At 34.9% G+C, this 25,392-nt stretch overlaps 1 protein-coding gene across 8 annotated transcripts in view; it reads right to left on the bottom strand.

Annotated features, from left to right (window-relative positions):
* Nucleotides 1–25,392, bottom strand: part of CACNA2D3 (calcium voltage-gated channel auxiliary subunit alpha2delta 3) — a 481,484-nt gene that overhangs the window by 213,530 nt on the left and 242,562 nt on the right. For all 8 annotated transcript variants that reach the window (XR_010652035.2, XM_071813168.1, XM_071813170.1 and 5 more), the window contains 5 exons: nucleotides 22,572–22,703; nucleotides 21,257–21,317; nucleotides 21,020–21,170; nucleotides 15,507–15,581; nucleotides 2,816–2,905 (listed from right to left, as the gene is read on the bottom strand). Coding sequence is in view for 7 of the 8 variants with exons in the window: in XM_071813168.1 (XP_071669269.1) it covers nucleotides 2,816–2,905; nucleotides 15,507–15,581; nucleotides 21,020–21,170; nucleotides 21,257–21,317; nucleotides 22,572–22,703 (509 nt within the window). In the remaining variant the exon portion in view is untranslated. The remainder of the gene's footprint in view (nucleotides 1–2,815; nucleotides 2,906–15,506; nucleotides 15,582–21,019; nucleotides 21,171–21,256; nucleotides 21,318–22,571; nucleotides 22,704–25,392) is intronic.

Raw genomic sequence — 25,392 nt, 5'->3', positions numbered from 1 at the left:
TGCAGGGACTCTGACTGCTTCTGGATTGAATAAGTTATCTGGAGTATTCTAGTTTATTTTGGGCTAGCAATTGCTGTGTCTCTAAGCTTTCTGCAGTCTAACCAGAGAAAGAACTGCTATTCATCGCAAAACTCTAAAAACCTTTTTTTTCTAGAAAAAGTCCTTTACTTCTAAAAAAGGTATGTTTGTAGACGTGTCTGCAGTAGGGAAAGGAAGTGGATGGTGGGTCCCAGCAGTCCTCTGTCCTCTCTTCTTTTGCCTTCACATTTCTATGTCTGAGTAATCACATCCACCAGTATCATTCCACAACCATTTACACTATCTGCAGCTCTCATGCACATCACTTTCCTTTTTGATCAAACACAAAGCTCAGCAACCAATAACAGAGACATGTTACTTAAAGGGAAACTAAGGTGGGTTTATGGAGTTATTAATAGCTATATTCTGGTCACTGCCTGTGTGAAAACTCTTCATCTGTGATACCTGTAAGGCAGTCTGTCCTTAAAATTCTTCAGTCATGACAGTTTTTCCAGTCTTAACCAGACCCAGAATTATTAAAGTGGGATTCCTTCACTAGTATGATGTTAGATTGAATATTTTCTCATAAAGATGAAACTACTTTGTCAAGGGATATATTCTTCATAGGGATACCATATATTGAAAGAAACAAAGTATATTAGAAGGAAAATTAACACAGAGGGAATGCTTTCATGTATTTATTTTAAAGCATTGTTCTGTATGCATCTGCATTATTCTACATAGTTATGTGTATGAATATTTTGAAGAATGAGATTAAATTCAAATGCTCTGATGAGTAATATCTCCTCATATTTGTCTAGAACTTTAATTTTATTGAATAGCAAGAGTGATGAAAGTGTTTTCCATAATAATAACAATGACAAGGGCCTTATGATGAACTACAATTAACTCAGTGATTCATCAGTTAGCAGCAAAAATTTCAATGCATCCTGACATTTACAGCATTTGGTTGTGATTAACAGTCTTTGAAATGTCACAGAATTTTATTTAATTGGCTATGATTTTTTTTTTAAAGGTAATCACTGCAAGGACCGCATTTGTCACCAAAAGAGATAATTGCAGTTGTCACATGACATAGTAGGTGCCTAACTACTGTCCCAAGCACTTGTGTATTCTTACACTGTAAAATGAACATGTGTAAACTGATGATTGGAAAGAATTTGGAAGTGGATTTTTATACGTGCTTTTCAAAGACATCAGTAGCAGCCATCTTCAAGTTTTAACAACCTGGGCAAATACTGGAAGGTAATTGCAAGACAAAATTAACCGAGTTTAATTAGTATAACCCCTGAACCATTCTAAAATCCAATCAGAATCTTAATAGACTATTTATATAAACCAAAGCTTTCTCTTTTATTTCTCCTCTCTTTTTTTTTTTTCTTTACCCTTTCTGTGTGTGTTTGTTGTTGTTTTGTGTGTGTGTGTTTTGTTTTTTTGGTGGTGGTGGGTTGTTTTGGGGTTTTGGTTGGTTGGTTTGGTTATATTGCTGGGTTGTGAGGGTTTTTTTGTGGGGTGGGAGGGGTGTTTGTCTTGTGTTTTTGTTTGGTTTTTTTTAATGTAGATGAGACATCCTTAGCTAATGTATAATTCACAATAATAGATTGATGGCACATAAAGGTCACATACTATAGACAAAGTGGAAAATGGTTAGCTGTACTCTTCCAAGGAGACAGATTAAGTAGCTTTTTTCAGGCCTAGGGTGCTTAACAGAAGCTCCCAGAGACTTTGCCAACAGGCCTGTATATAATGGAAAATATTTTTATGCTGCCAATTCAGTAGGTATATATGCATGAACACTTTAAGCTATTATACTCCCTTTTATAGTATAAATACAAACAGTCATTACTCCACCTTGAATAGATCTGAACATACATGTAAGTGTGATTGATCATAACCTTATAAACCAAAAGACTATCACTCGTCATAGGTTTCATTCAGTACATGGGATGTCAGTTCCCTTCATTCTCAGATCCATCACTTTATCTAATGACATTTTTATACCACATTCATCTTTATAACTTCAGGTGGCTCACAGATTTTAAAACAAAACAAACAAAAAAATCTCATCTCACGTCTTCTTGATCACTGTAGTTTCTCTCCTGTTTTTTTTTCCAGTTTACACAGATTTAGAAGACCAGTATAGACCAGTACAGAACACCTCTTATATTGAGGCTGGTTGCTATTTACTGTTGTCTGTTTCCTAAGATTATATTTAGTGCCTGTAATGGGGTTCTTAATACAGAAAACAAGAAGGAGGTGGAAAAGGAAAGGGATCACAGGTAGGAAAAAAAAATAATATGCTTGTTGTATTTATGACCAAAATACTTATTTGCAGAACAACCCTGCTAAATGTGAGTGACAATGATAAAGTTTTGAAAAACATCAGTTGGCATAGCTCAATCTTTACTTGATCTTCTGTTAATTCGTGGGCTGGGACTAGTTTGTCTGTATTCTTAAAATCCAATCAGAGTCAGTTAGGATACATAATAATTTTTAAGAGATAGGAACTATTAAGGCTAGATAAGCTGAAAAATAGATGGCCCGGGAAATGCTAAGCAAAGAGAAACTAAGCTGTCTTCACAACACGAAGAAAACTCAAATCAGAACGTGCCTCAATTGCCTCTGTATTAAAAGTAAAAACTTAATTGTTCAACAGATATTATTTTAATGACATCACATTTCTTAACGAGTTCTAATTTATTAACCTAAAATTGACAGTAATTTCTAAATTGCAAGCAAGGTGTCTCCAGTGGAAATCTGAAAAGCATTAACTTACTTCATTGAGCATGTTGAAAGCTTCATTTAAAGCAATGTCCAGCATCCCAATTCCTTTTGCAAAAAGTTTATCAAGGTGTTCCCTGAAATGCTAAAATGCAAACAAGAAGGTTTTATTTGTCAGTATATTGTTATGACATACATGCTGATATCAATGATTAAGGATTTCTGAGTTCTTCTTTAGACCTACTTCTTAAGCTTAAATGACTGATTTATAAACACTAATTCAGAAACCAAATTAATTCCTGATTTATCCTCTTTGACTCTTGAAGTAACACTAAACTAAGGATGTATTGGAACAATAATAATGCAAAGGTAATGGAAGATATGTTTTTGGCTCGTTATTAGATCAAACAATTTTATTTTGGTTGTTTTTTGTTTGTGGGTTTTTTTGTTTGGTTTGGTTTTGTTTGTTTAGTTTGCTATTTAGGGATATCCCTATCTTCTTTTCACTTCCTATACCAATATTTACATTATAACTATTCAGTTTCTAGGTTTTTGGGATACGCTACATATTAAAAATAATTCTTTCTGAAATTTAGCTTTGAGATTCTACTTTTTGTTAGAATATCTTCCTGAAAAGATGGCAGACCCTAATCATTAGGGCATTGTAGTTTAAATGTATTTTTTACAACTAATAATAAATATAAGAATGAATACAAAATGAATGCATCAACCACTTGTTTTTCTGTATGCAACTGGTCATTTCACAGTATCTCTGAAATTTAGGTCCAAGTTGATCAAAAGGCACATCAGCAGATTCTTAACTTCAACTAAAGCATCCTGGAAATTGAGAGTGGCAACAGAAAGACGGCAGATTCCCAGACAACGGCTACTTCAACTGTCAGCAGCACAACACAGTGTGTTTTCTGTACTGTTTTGCAAAACACAATAACTGACCAACAATCAGATGCAGAGATTACTGACTTCAGTATTCAGGGTGACCTGAATATACATGGCCATCAGTCCATATACAAAAAGATTTACTATAGCGGAGGACTGTTACATTCACTAAAGCTATTCAGAACCTCAGAAAATACATCAATTTTTCAAGAAATACATGAAGTTCATGTGAATTTAATAACGTTCATTGGAATTCTAAAATATATCACATTTATAAAATTCTCCCAGAAACATCTTAACAAAAACAGTTTTACATGTAGCCAATATTTTTAAACAAAAAGTGTTGTTAATTGTTAAAAATAGGCAAAGGAGTTTCCTATTGTTTCATCAAAACCAATTTTGTAACATCAAAGCTATAGGTTAACTAGATGTTTTAAAGAAGCAGCCCTACGCTGACAGCCCATCTCTCCCAGATATATGGAACAGGGTTAGTTTGCAGTTACCACAGATGCTTCCCCACTAACACAGGTGATTCACCCTGAAACAAAGGAGTTATCTGAAAACTGATAAAGCTAAAATTTTTTGTTTGGAAATAAGTTTCTAATCTTACCTTTTCATAAATCAGGTATGTTAAAATAAATACTTATTACATATCATATTTCTTTTTGGAAGACATTACCGCTTCATAATAAGAGTTATTTTGGCATAAAAAACACACTAGCTTATAAAAAAGTCTCTGAACAATTCAGAGACAAGTACTGTGGAATTTTTATTACAATGCATATACATTATCAAGTATGAACATATAGCATAAACATATTACCCAAAATTACTAGTAAACAGTATAATGTCATAGACTATAGTTCATTTCACATGATCTGTCAGAACAAATATTTTCTTTTGCCATAGCACTATATATATATACACACAGATTCTGAAAAACACACTGGTGAGCTATGAAGAAATATAATAGTGACACTTTGATATAAAAACAGTAAAAATGTTAAAAATCTATTTCATGCACTATGAATTTTAACAAATCAATATTTCTTGCCTACAGGCTTCAGAGTGAACAGATGCTACAAGGTGATTCTGCAAAAGGATTAAATAACTAAAATGCATGTGTGGTTTGGGTTTGGTCTTTCTTTGACTGGAGGGAGTTTATAGCGGGGGTTTTGATTTGTTTTTTTTAAACCAACTCTATTATCTGTCTGTTTTTTCTGGAAATTCAGCTCTCTGTATGATGACTTGAAAAATCACACAACAACATGGAAATTTTCATTTGACTGTTTCCCTTCTAATCATACCACATGCCCTGGATGCGTGGCATTAATTGGATCCATGCAAAAATAAATCACGTTTAATTTTACAGGCAGAACAAAGAATAGCTTCCTTGGATTGTTCACTCTACATCTAGCTGAGGCTGTTTATTATTAAACAACCAGAATGTACTGTTGTACTTTCAAAGAGGTTTTTTTTTCCCCTCTTAAAGAGTGCTACCTTAGTCTGACTTCAGAGGGCACACTATTGACACAACTATCTCTCATGCTGTTGTTCTAAGGAAAATTTATTAGAAAAAAGTCCAAATCTGCAAACACTCATTTTTTCCTATTGCACATGTGCAGTCAGTACTGCATGCCCTGCCAGTCACACTACAGTGCCCCTTTATTACTGGAAAAAGGCATTTTTACAAGCATTGTATACTTTTTGTCTGAGAAAACCAAAGCTTAAAAAAAGTACACCTCTCAAAATTTCTGTACAGCCTGCCCACATGTGTCTCCAACTGCCACTCAATAATTTTATCCTTTACGAAAGCACTACAAAGCAGAAAAGTATATTTCAAGCCTATTAGTAGTGAAAAAATGTCATGGCAGGACATACAGCTCAATTCCACTTTCCATAACTTTGAGAAACCAGATGCCAGAAGCAGGAGTCCCCGACTCTTAATGATTCAAAAAAGCATCTTTTAATATTTTAATCTTAAACAGCTCTTTTTAGTAATAAGCTGTACAAGAAACAATATCGGTTCTCTTCACGGTCCTGTTAGACTAATGTCCAAATTTCCTAGAGTTTGAATCAGATATCTGTCCAACTCCATGCACAGACATTCACATGCAACTGTATGCCTAATTTCCAGCTGCAACTACCGGCATGTGTAATATCTAATTGTGGACTGAAATACCTAATTGACATGCATAATCTTGGTAATTCTGAATGCAAATTAGGCACACAATTATGACAATCAGCCTCTGATGTCTGATTACAAAATTATAGGGCCAGAGCTCAACAGGAGAAGTTGTGTCTTATGACAGTGAGGAAGCATAGATGTCTTCAGCTGCGGAGGTATCGATGATCCATTTAGAAGTGACTGAAACACATGAGCTGAAGAGTACAAGGATACAAATACAGTTGTGCATGTCAGCCAGGAGAAGGTCTTTGACACATACACACAGTTTCAACCCAGAACATCAGCAATGTTACACTTGGTCTTGTACCCTTGCACACTTGCTGGTTTTGTCTGTTTATAAATACTATCCATTGACAAAAAGCAGAAAAGTCCCAATGATCCTAACATCTGATACCTAACATCTGACCACCTATGCAAATTGAAAACATTCTCTCTTTTTCTTTTTAAACTGTGTGAACTTTGTTAGGACCCTCTAAGTCAGAAACAAACCAACAAATATATTTGATGGACCCAGAGTCAAGAAATAGCTTCTTGTCCTAGGAATAGTTACAAACATGCCTATTTTGAAGAACAATGAGGTACACTGACACTGTTTATCCAAAGAGGAAAAATAATATTCACACGCCCATCTCTGCTTAAAAATCAGGTGGCCCAATTTGACATGGACTGTTACAGAACTTAAATGAGGAGGAACATAGAGGGATTTTAATAGACTTCATATTCTATGTTTCATGAAATGGTTAAAGAGGATATTAAAATGACACCATTGTTGCATATGACTGGTATAATTATACAAGAGGATAAATTTATAGCCGTTTATCATGATTGAACTTGGGAGTTTCTCTTATTATAAGATTATTGAAAGCATTTTTTGGTACACCCAGCTGTATTCACCTTTTCTAGTTTCACAGCTCAATCAGCAGTTGTAGGGATTTTGGACCATATGTGGTTAGATAAATGCATTAAATTTTCAGTCTTCAGCGATTAGGGTAATACTGTCTGGGAAAATATGACAGCAAGTCATACTTCAGTTACTTCTTTTTACAATTACCTTCTTTTTATTTATTAGCGTTTAATACTTAATAAACTTAAATAATTCCAGTTAAGTAATTTATTTCAACAAATCCATGCTTCAGAGATGACACATATGATTTTGCAAAGATTCAGAGCACTTCTTCATTATTTGGAACATAGAAGAATTTAGTGAAGTAGAGGGGGCAATCTGATGCTCCTTTCCTATTTTCCAGTCATTGTAGGCAATTTAAAATCTCTTTTGAGATGATGGCCAGAAAACTGTGGAAACTGAATTTTTCCTTCATAGTAGAAGCTCCCAACTTTGTAGCCAAAATCACACACTGGTTTATCTAGTCCGTAGTAAAGCTGAATAATAATTTATTGATTTGGAGGCAATTCTGAAGAAATTCTGGGATGTCTCATTTTATTGATCTCTAATCTCACAGGCTGTTCTAATGGCTTTTCCAGGTTGACTTTCTGTGGTTATAAAAGCTGACTGGTATCTATAATCACAACAAAATGACAAATTTTTACCTTCTTGAAATGAACAGAACCTGATCACACTCCTAAAAAGTGAGACAGACCCCTGTGTCTGCACTACAGTCAGGGAAAGTTTTTGGCTTCTGTTACGCTAATATGAGGACACGCTATAACCTTCAAGGTTTTACCTTTTTAAACATGAAAAAAAAAAAAGGAAAGAAAAGAAAAAAAAGTACAGCCATCTTCATTCAAGATCTGGGGAACAAACACATTGGAAAGCAAATAATGATACAATAAAGCAGAGAACTGAGTTCCAGTTCTCAAATGCCAGGTAAGTGCCAAAACAACAATGCCACCTCAGACATATACAAAAAAGAACATAGTTGTTGGCTAATGTAAACGCTAAAGTCTGGCATTCATGGTTTTTTTTAACTTTTTTGGCCAAGGCAAATGTGCAGAATTTCACTGATGGATTTTTCCATAACATCATGACAAAGTTCACTGCAACAGTTGCATGCTTGGCTCGAGTTTTAATTGGCACACAGTCTACAAGACTTCACAGGCTGCTTTAATGCATCTTAATGTGAGGACACCACCTAAAGCCTCACAAATAGAGATACATCACCCAATAAGTCCAGCTTCCTATGGCTTATAGCAGATCCTTTTTCTGAAAGACCTGAAAACCTGTTTGCCATTATATCGTATTTCTCTACCATTGACAAGATGGAAGTGCACTGGCAGTGATTTTACTGTTGTAAAATTCTGTCTAAATCAAGTCCTCATCTCTTAGCTCTTATCTTCCTACTTAACTAGATACACCAGCTTCTTAGCTTTTTTTTTCTCTCTCTTTTTTTTTTTTTTTTTTTTTTTAATTTTAGGGCTCCCAAATTAGCTATGTCCAACTTCCCATTTATGCAAAGTTTTCAGCATCTTTATTACAATGAACAAAGTTTTCATTTCCTTCTTATTAAGGCAATATGCTACACAGTAGTGTCAGTACCCTGTACAGATACATTTTAATACATTTTACTTGTGATTACCAAAAATAAGGTACCATTTATGATGAGTAGGAATAATCAGATTATATGGGGTTACAGCACCATGGATTTAAGCCTAAACATACATGAATAAAGCACCTTCCACTGATTCCAAAGAGGAAAGTTACAGTTCACAACTGATATATGCAGCAGAATTTGTACAGTTACACTACAAAATTCTGATATTTGCTATTAATTTTCTTATGAGGTTGAGCTTCCTACAGAAAATCATTGTTAATGTGTTCAACATTCCAAATTTCTCTGTCAGTTTTAGGGCAAAGTCTTTGCTACTTATAGTACATCATCATCTTCTATGCATGCTGTAACTCCAAACGTTCCTGAGAAATACTTGGCAAAGATTTATCAGATTTGTGAGGATGAACTACATCAGCATATAAACCAGTGGAAAAAAAACACATGGGGAAAAAAAAAAAAGAAAAAAAAAAGGATGTGGGAGAGTGATGTTCACTGATGTGTCACCAGGAGGTTTACCCACATGTACTATCAGCTGATAAATATGTGTTCACGTCTGCAAAATGCATTTAAGCATTTAAGCATCATACCATCTGAAGTCCATAGCCAGGACAATTACAGGTTAGCTTCCTGGTGATGATCATCTAACCACTTGTGTTCCCTACCATGTTGTGTTGGTAGACTGGATTTTTTTCAGCAAAGCAACCTTGAAAACAATGCTGAAAACATATCTGAAGATTCAATATACTCAGATTAAAAACAAATTCTTGGTAAGTAAATTAGTTGCCTGGGGCTGCAATAGAAAACTTCAGACCAAATTTTAGTGGTCTGGGGCTAGCTGAAAGCTTGCAGGTCTATAATGGCTAGCCAGTTAAAATGAAAATAGATATAGTTCAGTGATACTGTATATTTTTTGGTTTTTTAACAGCTAAGAAATGCAATCAACCATCTTTTTTGGCGATCTGACAGAGATCGATAAATATACACCTAAGTAATTTGCTTAAATAAAATTCAATATGCAAAATTTATATTTACCAATCTCTTATTGGAAATTTCACTCATCTTCATTTCTGAATCAGATTTCTGGTTATTTAATTTCTGGTAATTGCATACAAAAATAAAAGCTCATTGGAAGTTATGCACTATATCTGTCTATTTTTGTCATTCTAATTTACACAGGGGTAAGTTCTTGATTTAGTTTGGACTTACAGTGCCTATCTGTGCATCTAGAAGATGATATATTTCATCTGGAAACATTTACAGAGAAATGTCTTCAACCCATATATAGTACATTAAAACAACATATAAAAGAGGAATGGATATTGTAATATTGTTACTTTAAATCTGGAGTTATATTAAATCAGATTGTCATCCGAATCCTTTGGGGTAGGTAAATTGTAACATGGAGTTTCTCAAAGATGAAAACCTCTTGGCCCAAGAAAAGTAGTATTAAAATAGGCAGTTCCACATGTTTGTAATTTGTGGAGAAAGTGCAGACGGTGACAGAATAGTGTCTGAACTATTTCCCACTCTTTTTTAAATTTGTGTATAGCAAATTGATACACTTCAAGGTAGCAGCTGTTTTATGCTAATGCCAAATTATAAATTAGTCTGGTAAAATTCAAATATATGTTACACATTTTATATTACTAAACCTCATTTAGAATCACAGATTCATTTCAACCTCATTTATGCTACCCAATGTAATTATAGATTTAATCTTTGTGATGAACGAAACTTGAAGCAAGTTTTGCAAATCAGGGACAGCTTACAACATCCTGAGAACGTCTCCACATATCCAAACTGAACCTCCAATGCAGGTATGTGTCAACACAAAAATTTTATGACAAATGCTAGGCTATGAAAAATTTTAGAAATAAGTGGATGCAACTTGATACCTGCCATATCACCTGTAAATTATAATTACTCTTAAAAAATATTATATTCTCCTATCGTAAAATGAAAGCAGAAACACTATATGTTGGAAGAAGTCTAGTACTGGGACGCCTACTTTGTATCTTAGTAAAACTGCTGGCACATAAATTAACACCAGTCACATCACTCTTATTGTGGCCTTTCAGTACTTAAAAGGATCCTATGAGAAAGATGGGGACAGACTTTTTAGCAGGGCCAACTGTCATGACATCTGTACCAATCTTCAAAACATGCGTTTGGCTAAGTTGAAAGCTGCAAAGGTAAAGGTACTTATGCCATCTTTTCTTTTATTTTAAACTCCTCTGTTTTCTTAACAAAACAATGCCAGACCTAGAAAGTTCAGCTAACTTGGTCTCCAATTTCATATAAATTAACAAATAAACCTATCTTGCCACCCCTTACTAAAATGGCTGTGAGAGAAGAGATCTAAGATACCAACTACAGGAGCAGGGAAGTAATAACATAAGTAAAGATGCAACCAGAATACAGACCAAACATTATAGAGGAAATAAATAGAGCTTCATCAATAAAATGGGGTTGTCATTCAAAGAAAAATGCAACTTCCTTGCTCTGTATTCACTTTGTACAGATTTAGTCTAGTGTCAGGCCCACATCCCACCTGAAAGAGAGGGAAAAAAGAGGGTGGGGGGGTAGGATAACAAAATGTGGGCTTTATATCATCTTTCCTGACACTTAGAACCGAAAATCAAGCCACATTATTCAAGGGAGAATGTCACCATAGAGTGGATAAGAGGGTTAACAATGCTTTAAATGCTTTTTCATACTTCAATGAGTGTATTTTTTTTCTTCTAGATAAGTAGTTCCCACACTGTTGTCCAGAAAATAACAGTAAGTGGTCTAGAGCCAACATGTGGAATTAACACTGTGTTTACAATACTGTTTCCCTCCCCACCCACCCGTGAAAAGCCCACAAGAGTCACACTGTTTCATTGAGAAAATCTGTAAACCAGACAGCTTTTTTTTTTTTTTTACCCCCCAAGACTAATTGGATTTTATGAAAGTCTGGTTCTTTGGAAGCCTGTTACATTCCCTGTGCATTATGGAGAATTCCTGCAACCAATCCCTGACTGTCAAAAAAGCATGCTCATTTGCTACATGGAATCCCATCAAATACTCCTCACCAACACCATTAAGAACACTAATTTCCCAGGCTGCTATAAGCCCTAAGGCTCAAGTAGTTTCCTGTATCCTACCAAATAAAACTCCTTTATGCTCCTTCCCTGAAGATGCTCCCAGGTTTCATCTTACCTAGCCAGGCTGTGCATGGGAACAGAACGGGCCCTGGCTGCAGCACAACTGCCCGTGGCAGAAGACTTCTGCAGGCAGCAAATAAACTGGTTTACTTAGGCCTGAGCTTTGTGCAGGAGGGGGATGAGCCGGGCAGTGTCTTGTTCTGACAGCAGGGAACCATCTCAGCAGAAGCAAACACCACACTCTGCTCACCCCAATAGCAGACCTGATCTCTCCCCAAGTCCAGCCCTGGTCCATCTGCCCCAAGTCAGTAAAATTTAACCCTATTTATTCTGCTGAGAAGCTGTTTTGCCCTTTAGCCCACTGAAAATAAGTGCAAGTGGTAAATACAGCCTAATCTTCTTTTCTGTTTCTTTGTTTTGTTAATGTTCAGAGATGAAAGAAAACTTGATTCAACGACAGACGTTCAGCATGTGTAAGTGATATTCTCAGAGCAGAAAGATTCTATTTGAAAACATCTGAGCCTTCTATTAGGACCGCAAAGTAGTTCTTCAATAAATACTTTCAAGACAAATGCAGACTGGAGTACTGATCCCGTGAAAGCAATTTTTATTTGGAGTTATTGAAACAGCTGCTTTCCTCATGAGATAAAAAGCTCCAGACAAATATTTCAAAGTAATTTCTTATCTCTGCTTTTAAGTACTATGTTTATTTGCTACATGTGATGTCAGATGAACCTAGCAAGATGCAGTTAGCAAGAACTCGGGTGTGTGTCTATGTATGTTGGGGAGAGATTTATTTTTTTTAAGGATCATTTACTGCAAGTTTTTTATATTGGCACTCGTATTAGGGGTTACATATGTATGTGTGTGTATATATATATATATTTAAAAAAAGAAATACTGCTAAAACGGTTGAAGTTAAGGTTTACTCAGCATAAATACCTTAGTATAATAAAATTGGTTCTATGCACGCTCCCAGTAACAAGTGCTGCATTAAGAAATACCTGTCCTTAATAAGGTGAGGTGCATATATAGCAATATAGAAGAGTGATACAGTGAACAGTTAAAAATTTAGTCCCCACAATCATCAGCAACATTCATCTCTTCTTTCCAAATACGTGAAAAGTATAGCAATATGAAATACTATCACAGCAATTTCAAATTGTTTCTGTTTAAAGTTTGCTAGCTAAAGAGAAAACATTTCAACATATTTTTAAATGCTTGCATTTATTTTGGTGCTAACAGGGCTTATATTGATAGTAACAGATGTGGTCATCCCTGTTCCCATTCAATTGAGAATATTTGGTGTTAAAAGACAAAATATAGATTTCTCGAAGCAATATATAGTTACATCTTCAGGCTTATGCTGGGGTCCCAAAAACCAGGTATGTGTATACACATATAAACTGAATCAATAGTATATATTTTAAAACACTGCCTGTCAACTGCCTGCTCTATATTGACAATACAGAAACTTACAATTATATGTTGATAATAGTTGTTTGAAAAAACACAATAGTTTTCGTCATAATATTCTTCTTGTTTCTATTTGATCAATTAATAAACAAAAGACAGGCTATTACTACCACTAAACATGCAAAAGACTATTTACTTAGTAAGACTAGTTGAGGAAATGTGATTTAATCTACTTTCATCTGATATTAACAATGGACACTTGACATTTACTCCAAAAAACACTATGAGAGAAGCCTGGTATATCTGTCAGACTCACTGAAATGAAACTAACAGCCCGCGTGACTGACTTCTTACAATGAGTTCCAAAAGACAACTAAATACTCCAACAGCTCTTGACCAGTTTTGGAATGCGAATAGTAACAACACCGTAAGACATGGCTGAAGGAGCTAACTCAAGAGGAACTTTTCCAGGAAATTAGGTGAGTTTTTGATGAGGCCTCCAGTTAATTTTCCTGTGCTGGTATGTTCAAACCACACAGTATCAGGCCTTACAACAATACCAGACAATTCAGAAAGCTGTTTGTAACTGTGAATGCAGAAGCATAATAATTAAATTACTTATTTAGGATTAAGTGGTTGTCCATCTTGACAGTCTTTATACTCTGATTCATACTTGGGACAGTGGCACTTTTGGGCCTTCCAGTGTTTAAGCAAATAAATTATTAACTTCATTCCACAAACTAGAAAAATAGTAATAACATATAAATTCACAGAAACTAAGAAACAAAGATTGACAAAGTCATGGTATATAAAAATACATGGAACTATTACATGTTAGCTATGTCAAGTCTATTCTCTAGTTCTGGGCTTAGAAGGAAAGAACAGCAACTAACACACCAATATGAACAACTATAAAAAAAGGTCATATTTAGTTATTCTCTGAAATCTTGAATTTATTATTCAATTGATAGGCAAAATAAAGCACAAAATTATTCCAAAATTAAAAAAAAAAAAAAAAAAGAGCTAACCAGCAATTATACTGAAGCTTACTCTGAAGAAAAAAACATTAAATTGTACTTAGCTATTTTGAATAATAGAGCACTGTTCATAAAATCTGAGCATCATCTGGGTGGTCTAAAAACTTTGTGATCAATTTCATTAAAATGAATCTGACATTAAGTACCATATGGGTGTATGGTAATCTGCATTTAGATCAGCTGCAGAGTGATGGAAACGTTAACAGTAGGATTAATTCCAGACAGTACATCTGGGCAATACACTTGAATCTTTAGTCTTAAGTCTAGAACTTGCACAGCTTTCGTATGGCTCATTAGATGCACCCATAATGAAGTGCTCTTTTAGAAAACTCCATCACAGTTCACAAACAAGGGCCTGCAACACTAAATTATTAGACACAATTCACATCATTCACATAGTAGCCAAAGGATATTTAGATAAGCTAAAAATCAACAGTAGAGAACATGAAGTACATTAAGGAAGCAGCCCATAAAGATTAATTCCTTTAGAATTTAGGTATGTATGTAGGTAAAATGCAAAGAACTCATGTGAATAATACAACGGAGTAAAGTTCAGCATAATGAGATTAAATCTATTTTGCCTTAGTATACAGGAAAAAACCTAACACAGACACACTTACAAGTGTACTTTCAGAGCTTCTTCAGGAAAAGTTAACTACTGCACTGAATTTTAAGCACAAATCAGTGCTGAGCTGAAATTTGTCTGATTTGCCTTTAGCAAAAAAAAAAAAAAAAGAAAGTAGTATTGAAAGAAAGATGCAAGGCTGCTGCTGTCTGCAGCCATAAGCAAGACACAGTATGGGCAGAAAAGTCACTTTGAGAAGAGAGGAAGCTGTAGCAGGAAAGAAGTTCTATAATAACACAAGTGGCTTATTTTAACAGGCCTTTCCCTCTACAAGAAGCACAGGACTTGCCAAATGTCTTATTTCATAATTTTACACAGCACAATCTTACCTTGCCCTTCTAAGAATTGTGATGGAGTAATGCTCACACAGAGCAACTAAACTTCAAGCTCCAAATTCATACAGCATTCTCCCTTCAAATAAAACTTTTGCTGAAATAACTTTTTTTTTTCCCCCAGAAAATTGCCAGCAGGATGAAATTAATTTGAACATTTTCACAGAACTTTCTTGAAGGCATGCATTATTATTTTGACACACCTATTTGGGATGCTAAATTTTAATTCACATAGTATTATATCTGTTTGCATTTGGTTTGAGATTTTTTTTCAACTTTAGTGTTAGTTTGATTGAAGAATACAATCTTTTCCTTGCTAATTTTGGTAGCAGAATGATAGTTCAATTTAAAGCAACTGAAGCATTTTACTTAAAATAATTACTGTAATTTATTAATGGTATATTTTTCCATTAAGTTTATTCAATCAAATTCACTTGGAGGTTATTTCTTTTTCTTCCTACTGAGTCACATAAGACTCCTTTCAAATGGCATAAGGAGTATAATTAATAAATTCTAGTAATGGAATGCATTGTACTAGGAAAAACTCATTACGCACTGCATCCTATCTCACTGCTATTTTGTTCCTTTAATTCCTTACCTCTTTGTTGGCTCTGTCTGCTTGAACTAATGTTCCATTCAGACATGGCTCTACATAGTGAAGTTCTTCATTATACTATAGAGAGAAATAAAAAGTATGATGAAAATTTAATTAAAAGCTTTGAAAGACACAATTCAATTTAATGATTTAGAAGAACAGTGAAACATGCACATAAAACAATAACAAAAGGATTCAGTTCATTTTTTAAAACTGTGGTATTTTTTCTTTTTACATGTTTCTTAATGTTTCAGAGGCTTATACTTTCAAAAAGAGGCATTTAATTGAATGGATGCCAACACTCACGTGGAGTTAATGGGTACTATATACACTAGCTGGCATAAATATCCTTCAGGTTTAAATCTGGATAGTATTAAGAGGTCATGTTTGATTCATCACAGTCACAACTTCCAATTCTTTGCTACATATAAAAATGTCCTGACGAATATTTGAGGCATTGGCTAACATTTTGGAAGGTTAATTGTGGAACAACTACATCAAGAAGCCTGTAAGCTTGTATCAATCCTGGACATGTCTGACAATAGTCAGAATGTCACTCAACCAGAGTAGCTTATTATACATTGAATCATGAAGCTGTGACAGATTTTGAAGGAATTATATGCTTATCTTGCAACGTCTAAGCAAGTGGATAGCCCAGTCCTATTTTCAGAAGCATCTTAAGCAATGAAAGAAAGTCTCAATTGCAGTCAGTAGTAGATCTTGCAGTCATGGATGCTTAAATCTTGTAAACCTTTCAACACAGGTCAAATCAATACACAATTACCTTGAGAAAGTCTACACTTCTGGTAGAGACACAATTTTAACTTAATTCCTCCTCTCATTAATATAATGTACTCTAGAAGTTAACTCAGATCAAACTATAAGGCCTTTGCATTTAGGCTCTAATCAGTTTCACACTTTCATAGGCATTAAATGTATCAGAACAATGAAACAACAAGCTACAACAAGTAAAAAATAATCAAGAAAAACACTTCATTAGATTAATATACGCACCTACTCCTTTCATCCTGTGCCTCAGCGGGAATACAAAAAGCCTTACGATGACTCATTACAGAACACTGCTTGGACGAGGTTCTCTGTCACTGCCAATTCTCACTGGCTGTGTCTGTCTGTAGCTTTGATTTTTTTCTACACTCTTCAATTTAACATCACTCCTTTCTCTACACATATGTCTACCCACAGACCCCTGCAACCTGTTCCACTTTGGACACATCATCATTCATTTTAACAGTGCACTGCTCACCACACTCATTAATTACATAATTACTGTTTGCATAGGGAAGAGTATTTAATTTTAACTGCATCAAGTTATTCTTGAGGCATTGTGCTAGACTCAGCCCTCAGCTATAGGGAAATATAAACCTGTAGCAACTCCACTTGCTATTGCTGGTTGTATAGACTGTTTACATCAGCAACAACATAGTAATTGGTTGGTTGTATAAAAATAAACATGAAATTTCCACAATTTCTGCAGCAGATTTACACGCTTCCCTAATTATTTCATTCCCAACAATGTTATTCCAATATATGAGAGCCTGTGGACATGTTTACTGCTCTGAAAGTATTACAAAAAACAAGGCAAAGATTTCTGGAATGCTTCAGAGTCACTGGAAATCTCTTGTGTGCATCTCTGTGTCATAACCATCTATTGATCTGATAAATGATGTACTTTCCCCTGTAGTTTCCTTCTTCAAACTGCTTTCCAATCTTTCTTCTGACAGTCACTGCAAAATAATAATGTCAAATCTACACAACTTCTCTTATTATTATAGGCCAAAGTCAAGACCACATTCCATTTTACTGTAAAAAAAAATTTGAAAATCTGTAACAGGCAGCAACACACCAGTCCTTATTCTCAAGATTTTTTCTGCCTTCACAGTTTTTTCAGTATGTTCTTATCAACACACTTTCCAGTCAGGCATGTTCTTTGCTTTATTTCCGTAGCTGTCATTGGAAACTATATTAACATACATACTTTTCTTTATATGTTACCAAGCACAGTGTCTGTAATTGACAAACGTGCAATAAAAAACTAAAGTCTACCTGTGTCCCAGTCAGGGTTTCAGTTTCAAACATCTGTTTGCAAGCAGACTCAGAATTCACTAATGCTATAGTAGTATCACTTTTCTTCTTTCCAGGCTTATCACCACCAGCAAGTAGATGAAACAACCTCCTAGTCTATCAGACCTTGCATATAAGTAGCATCATTTTGGTCCATTCGATTTCTATAAGATTTATTTGAACTACTCTTCTGAGTAACTCTCTTTACAGGCTGTTCCCACAGACATGATCATTCATCACAGAACCTGATCATTCAGGCAGGCTGAAGAAGTTTATCCATAATCTATTCTGTATGAACTACAAGGACTCCAAAGAAGAGACTACACAGAAACAATTTATAATGGAAAATTCTACATGTTATAAACAGGGAAATAGACTGTCGTGCTTTGAATTAACAAATACATTTATTCTAATTGATTTTGCTAAAATGGTGTGACTAAAGCACTAAAAGTAATTTAAAATTCTTGGCTCAGTTAATATTTTGTTAATTTAATGTAGAGTTTACATTTTTATAAAAGCATTTTAAAAATTTCAGCATTCGGCAAAATTAGTACTCATTTTATGATAATAGTTAATTTAATGCATGACTTAGAATTATACTTCAAAGTGAATTGGAAAAATATGCCTTTTGTCATGTTGTTGCAGGCACCTCTATTCATGCATCAGTGAACTGACCTTAAATTTTAACACAGGCAGCACAAAATAGCTCATGTATTTCAATAATTTTTTTCAATTCAATCATCTAGTCCATCAATTTCAGATAGATTTTGCAATGATCTACCCATGAAAGCTAAAAGCTTTTTTTTTTTTAATTATCCTTTCATGCTTAGTCTCTGGAAATACCTGCACTGAATTCTGCTTACTGCCATATACACATATAAAGTTAGAAGTATGTTTCATGAAAAATCAAATGGATACAAAACAACCCAGTTTTTAACTGTTAGTATGTAGTGACCATAATTCCTAGTGCAGTTAATGAGAATCCTAAATGCCTTTTTGTGTATGGAATACTGGAACATATATTAATAACAACTACCTGAAATGCAAATTTTTTAAAACTTTTTGTACCGTGAAATATTGTAAAGGGAGAATAAAAAACTACCAGAGTTGATGACCACAATTTTGCACAAATGCTTTTCAGACTTCACTTTTTTTGTCTGATAAGTTCTGTTTCCTCTTCTTTCACTGACATAAGATACTGGTTTTCTCACTGCTCAATTCCTTTCCATCCTAGACCCCCCACTGTCACCACAGAGCCCTGTCTTACACCAGTCCAGCTTATGGACCTGTTGGAGACACTCCAGAGGAGAGCCATGAAGATGATCAGAGGGCTGAACCACCTCTCCTATGAAGACTGAGAGTTCGGGTTGTTCAGCCTGGAGAGGGCTGCAAGGAGACCTTATTGCAGCCCTTCTGTACTGAAAGGGGACCCTCAAGAAATCCAGAGAGGGAGTTTTCACAAGAGCATGTAGTGCTGGAACAAAGCATACTGGTTTTAAGCTGAAAGAGGATAGCCTTTGATTAGATCTAAAGAAATGTTTCACTGTGAGGCTGGTGAGACAGTGGAACAAGCTGCTGAGAGAACCTGTAGATGTCCCATCCCTGGAAACATTCAAGGCCAGCAAAGAGCAGCATTAAGAAAAACTACTAAGCACAGAGCTGCTGACAGAAACCTACGCAGAACACTGACCTGCAGCACCAGGAACAGGGAGGGACCCAAACCAGCAGTGAAGGCCAGGGCTGCTGTGACCAGGGTGTGGGCAGGGAGGGCCTGGGGAGAAGTTGAGCCTGGGCAAGGGGAAGGAAAGGCTCCATTGGGTGTTTCTTTCCTTTGCTCTCAATACCCATATCAGTGATCAGAAGTTTGTGTTAACTGGCAATAAATTACTCCATGCTGGTTGATAAACAGCTAAGTTAGTTTTTGATTAAATTTTAATTTGCAAAAAATTATATGGAGTTATTTCATACTTGTTGGGGTGTTTTTTAAATATTTACATAGTATTTCTGCTGTAATACTTAGGCAAAATCACTACTTTGGATTCTAGCTACATAAATCTTTACATTATTTTGTTATAGATGAGCCTTTTGGTTTTCCCACAGTAAAACAACTTCACTTAAAAAAAAACAATACTTCCTTTTTCTTCCTGCATCATTACAGTAACTGTCACAACTACTGATAAACACAGAGATTATACACCAAAGAATGGCTGGTCAAGTATTTTAATAACTACTTGTTTGAAACATTCTTTCAACTTACAGAAGTTATTTAGATTATGGTTAATCACAATTTTTTTTGAAGAAGAGTAAAACTTTTTTTGATACAGTGTGTAATTATGTTTTTCTACTACATGAGTTTCTACTAATTATGCAATTATCATGCAAAGAGATTAATCTCAAAGATATTCTGAACTAACCACTTGCTATCTGCTAAAAATACAGTAAATGCACTTGTACTTCAGGCATATATACTTCATTCTCCATACAATCTCAGTGACTTGCACTGGTTTCACTGGGGTCATCTATTTTAGCACACAAAGTGCACTTCCCTTGGGGCAAATATTGAAGAGTTTCGAGACATTTTAAAAATTTATGATAAAGCCACATATTTATAAAGTATCAGTACTATAAAAGAATATCAGCAAAGGAGAATTTACAAAACCACAATTTCCTTCTCCTTCTCTCTCTCCCCCTCTTCCAGCCAAACCATAGTTTTCATGTCAGTTTTGGACTTGTTAAAGCCATCCTTACCTACCTAATTAATCCTATTACTCTTAAATAGTGTAAAACTAGCCTCTTGTCATAGATTTAAAACATGTACCTGTGCCATGGAAAACTAACTACCATGCACAACTAACAGGAACTACTGATGATCTAATTGGTCGCTGTTAGTAAGCACCAGTAGCACCTCTCCACAATGTATACATGCATATATTTCAGATTCACACTCAGGAAAGCATGAACAACAAGGAGTTATGCTGGCATTTTATCATGTCATAAAAGCTTCAGCAAAAGCCAACATCTGAGTCTATTAATTCTTATGTATTAACCACTTTGCAGTTTGCACTGTACTGCAGAAGCTGTGAGGGGAAAGACTGGTGTGTGGGGATGAACACAGGATGGGACATAGCCCAAAATTAAAAACTGAAGTAAAGTAGAAAGTTCAGACAAACTACAAAGAAGATTAGTATTCTTTGTAACTTTCAGACTCAAGGCAATTTAAGGGGTTTCAGATTGCCACTCACAGAAGAACAGTTTGGAAACACTGTCACCTAAAGAAGCTTGCACGGGAAAATCAGTGTCTGTCCAGTTGGTTCAGATGTCATCTTATATCCATCATTTGCCTGCAATGTTTTTCAAGTGTATTGTGTGATGTAAAACATGACAGCAACAAATGACAGAAGAAAAAAAAGGGAGAGAAATTCTGAGACACTCACAGCAATTATATTGAAGAAGTCATCATCTCCAAGGGTATCCAAAATAGATGAAACTGTCTGTTTTGCAATAGTCAAGCGAAGCCCTTTCATGCTGCCACTGACATCAACTAAAATTACTACATCTTTTGGAGAAGTTGCTGCCTGGATGTACCTAAGATAAGAGACAAAACAACTTGGTATTTTAAATACAGAACATTAATTTCTTTCAAATTTCTTAAGTATTCATCTATTGCTTACCATTTTCTATTCCTGCAGTCAAATGCAATGACTCCATTCTCATCAGGTTCCCACTTAATTCCTGTTTTAAACAAAAAAAAAAAAAAAAAAAAAAGGAGAGAGATAAAAAGATTGTGTTACATTTTCACAGTACCTGTTCAAACATAGCTGTGGTCTTGGGGCTAAGTAGCACTTAATGGAGTTTCATACTTTAATCCAACATGAAACAGTATTATAACATAGGAAATAGCAGGGGAAAAATATGAAATAAAATTGAACCACCAGAAACATTTTTTTTTCCTCATTCCTCTTTAGCCTACTGTAAAGTGAAAACCTCTTCAAGCCTTCTATGTTCATCATACTATTGTCATAAAAGTATTGTCATACTAGGTCATTGGTGATGGGCAGCTTTATCACAGGCTTGCCAAGTCCCTTTCAAGCCTTGGGTGCTTACTACTTACGGCTGATCTCAACAGGTGCCTTTATAAGGATTAACATTTCTTCTACCCTTGAAATGCCACGGAGCTTGAGAACTGAACTATAAACTAAAACTACCACAGTTGTAGTAGCCGTTACTTCCAATCACTTTCAGACATACAGGCCTATAGCAAACTTGCTCACACTGAACTCAAGACTTAAATCAACATGGGTTACTAAACCACGTCCACTAAAGGAACAGTTCCCACTATGGGCCTGATCCAAAGTTACAGAAGCAGAGAACTAGTTTATGTAGTTTTTTACTTTATTTAATATGTAGTCAATTTGGTACATGATTAAACATAAAACTTAATAGGTAACAATATATATTTTAACATATTTCTATAAAAATAATACAAGCGATCTAATTGCAATCTATTACAACTGGTGGGAAAGAAAACCTTAAAACAAGCTTTTGAAATCTTTAAATATGAAGATGTCAGGTTAAGTCAAAGTCTAAAAACTGAACAATATATTACAATTAAGTCTTACTGTGTGCATTAATAAAGCACATTGTTGAAGTTAAGTACTACATGAAGGGTCTAATTTTTTCCCCTGCTTCTCCACAGTCTGTTTCAAAGTTAATTTTCATATATATGTACATATGTATGTATTTCTAAACATAAATATATACAGGTGCATGAGTTACCTTGAAGGCTTCACCTTCAAATGAAAATTGGTAAAAAAACCTCAGAATATTGTGAACGTTGATAAGAAATCTTTCTACCTGAAAACTAGATAAACTAAAATCAAACCCGTAAGAACCTGTGGAAGTCATGATTTGTGACAATGCTCAGTGGAAACATGCAGCCATAGAATTCTTTATTGTATTTTAAGTAAGAACTTGTATTATTCTTACCTGGATATTGTCTGAAAAATCCTTTTGCACTTCCAAAGTACTGCCAGATGAGAGAAGGGTCACGATCAAAATTATCAACAAACACCTTATTTAAAGATTCTGACCAATAAACTCCATTTACAATGGCTGGATCTGGGGAGAGGAGAAAAATTAAAAAAAAAAAAAAAAAAAGGAGAGAAAATTATTTTTACCTAATAGAATCCACTGAACTCTATCATCTTCAGTTTATTCAGTATCCAAAAATCAAGTGACTGCAAACTACCACAGAACACCTTTTTGTTTCCTTTATCAGTGAAGTGATTCAAAATAAATTATACGCTTAATTAAGATATGGTTAAAATCCAGAAGAGACACCAGGTACATTTTTTAGATAAGTTAAAACTGTCATCTGCCTGGAACTACTGTATTGCTTGTTCTTGAGTACACAAATGAGTCAATCTGATAATAGATTATTTGCTCAGTTTACCTTCCCTAAATGCATGGAATGTCTCATGGCAATACTTAATGCATTTTTTTTTTTTAATCTTCAGCTTGGTAAGACTGTTCTCACTATATCTGAAAGTTTATGTGTGGGAACAGAAAGTGAAATATCTTTTATTTCATATTTGGATGAATTATGACATACATACAAACACAATCTCATAACAAACAACACTAATTGTTATTTGGGAAACACTAGACCCAGATTTCACAACAATTACCTCACTGATTTTGATTCACATAGAGAAATATAAAGCAAACTCCTGATGCTGAAAATAAACTATTTCTGTTTAAAATATCCCTGTCTATCAACTCCTAAAAACCCAGGCTGTCCAAGTATGTCTTTAAGCTGCAGATTTGGTTAAATAGTGGGAAATCAGAAATAAATGAGCATATCTTAACAAGTTACTCGATTTCAAACTGAGTTGTGAAAGATCAGAAACAATTAAGATACACTACATTCCCAATTCCGCCTGTATGTGAAGTCAGCAGTACAGAAAGGAAAAAAAGGGAACTAAAAATCACAGATGTATTATCTCATTTGTAAAAGTGTGCACACATGAATACACAGTAACATCCGCTCAAGCATTTGAAGTAATGCTTCCACTAGCCTGCAAAATAATGTTGCCATACTGATTTCAGAAGAGTGCTTAGAATGTGATTTTAATGAAGTGGAAAAAAGGTGAATTGTTATCTTCCTTTACATTCATCAAGAAAAACAGCAGAAAAGGGGAAATGTCTCAGCTAGAAATCTTTGAACATTGCTTTCATCTAAATATTTAGGTTTTTATAGATGGACTGCTGAAAAAGCAACATCAACAAAACGGATGTCATTTTTAAAACATGTCTAGCATAGCTAGGTATTTCTCTAGAAGATGAAATAGACATTTAAAAATCTATCCAACCAGACACATATCAAACAAACTGATGTCAGCGGTCCTTCGGTACTACTTCGGTTTTGCCCAGGTGGCAAAATCCACTGTCTGGTTTTTTTCCAAGTCTACAGTCACTCCAATAACGAGCTGTGATAAAGACATCACTAATTAACTGTCAAGACGGCCTATCCCGGGATCTATCATCAGTTTGTAAAAATCTCCTCCTGTTTCAGTGCCCCAAAATCTTGACCCATTTTACATGAGGAGTGAAGCACAAAAATGAGAATTCTATTCTCGGTCTTCTGGAACTTCCCAGCTCTATCTTAAATGTTGTTATTTTGGTTCTGCTCCTATACACAAGTTCTGCTGTAGTGTCAGAATGACAGAAAAGCACAGTAGCATTATTGACTCCACATTACAATATTTAGATAAGATTATGAGTTTAAGTCATCTTCAAAACGAGTAACATAGTTCAGGTGGTTGGTTTTGGTTTGTGGTGTATGGTCTTTTTTGTCTGGTTGGTTGATGCACCTCTGTCCACACGCACCATCCTGAGTACAACAGTGTTCCTGACCATATACCCTCACTAAAATTTTACGGTCTCATTTTCTAATAACCTATATGTTAAGCTTGTAGTTCTGGTCAACTTCCAATTTCAGTAATTGCTCTACACTGCTTAAATTGCCCCCATTAGTTAATTTAGAAATAGTATTCCAAAGTTTTTATATTACTGGTGAATGTCATCTGCATGCCCAAAATAGCTGTATGTCAGTAGCGGTAAATTAATGCCTGTGAATATCCAGGAATTTGAGGAGGGAGAAAAATAATAAAATATTAAGCTTAATAGAAATGCAAAATCATTACCATGATACTATAGGACTCAAAGACAATAAGTGTAAACAGCTTCTGTCACAACTGTTAAAACATAATTTCTGCCTTTGCTTCCTGGCAGTAACAGTTAAAATATAATTAAAATATTCCCTTTCCCTCACATTTTAGATGGGTTGGCTTGCAATTATATGGGATTTTGCTCCACTGCTGTTTGTGTAGCTGTTTCCTGGTTTTTTTTGCTGATATTCATTTTAAAATCAACCTGCAGGCAAATAGGTACACTGACACAAATCTGAAACATAATTGCCAAAGAACAGTACAAATGCATGTAGTAATTAAGTTGCTGTCACAGATACTGCTGACCCGAAGAAATACGTCTGAATTCTCAACAAAGGCAATCAAGGTGTGCAGATTGAAAGATGTGCAACAGCATGCCAAAGGTTAGCACGATAATGGAATGTATTTTAATTCACAGAATACATAAAAATATCTGGAATAGAATAGGTCTGTGGAACGAAACTAATACATAAATCACAAATTTTGCTTTCTAATTGTTCCAGCAAGCTTTATAGAAAATAAGGGAGACCACTGCGGAATTTAGTGGCTGTGAAGAAAATACAGAACGCTTCTCATTC

The sequence above is a fragment of the Patagioenas fasciata genome, chromosome 10 (assembly GCF_037038585.1).
Source record: "Patagioenas fasciata isolate bPatFas1 chromosome 10, bPatFas1.hap1, whole genome shotgun sequence".
Taxonomy (NCBI): domain Eukaryota; kingdom Metazoa; phylum Chordata; class Aves; order Columbiformes; family Columbidae; genus Patagioenas; species Patagioenas fasciata.
Note: the sequence above shows the minus strand (reverse complement) of the source record. Positions and strands in the feature narration are given on the sequence as shown.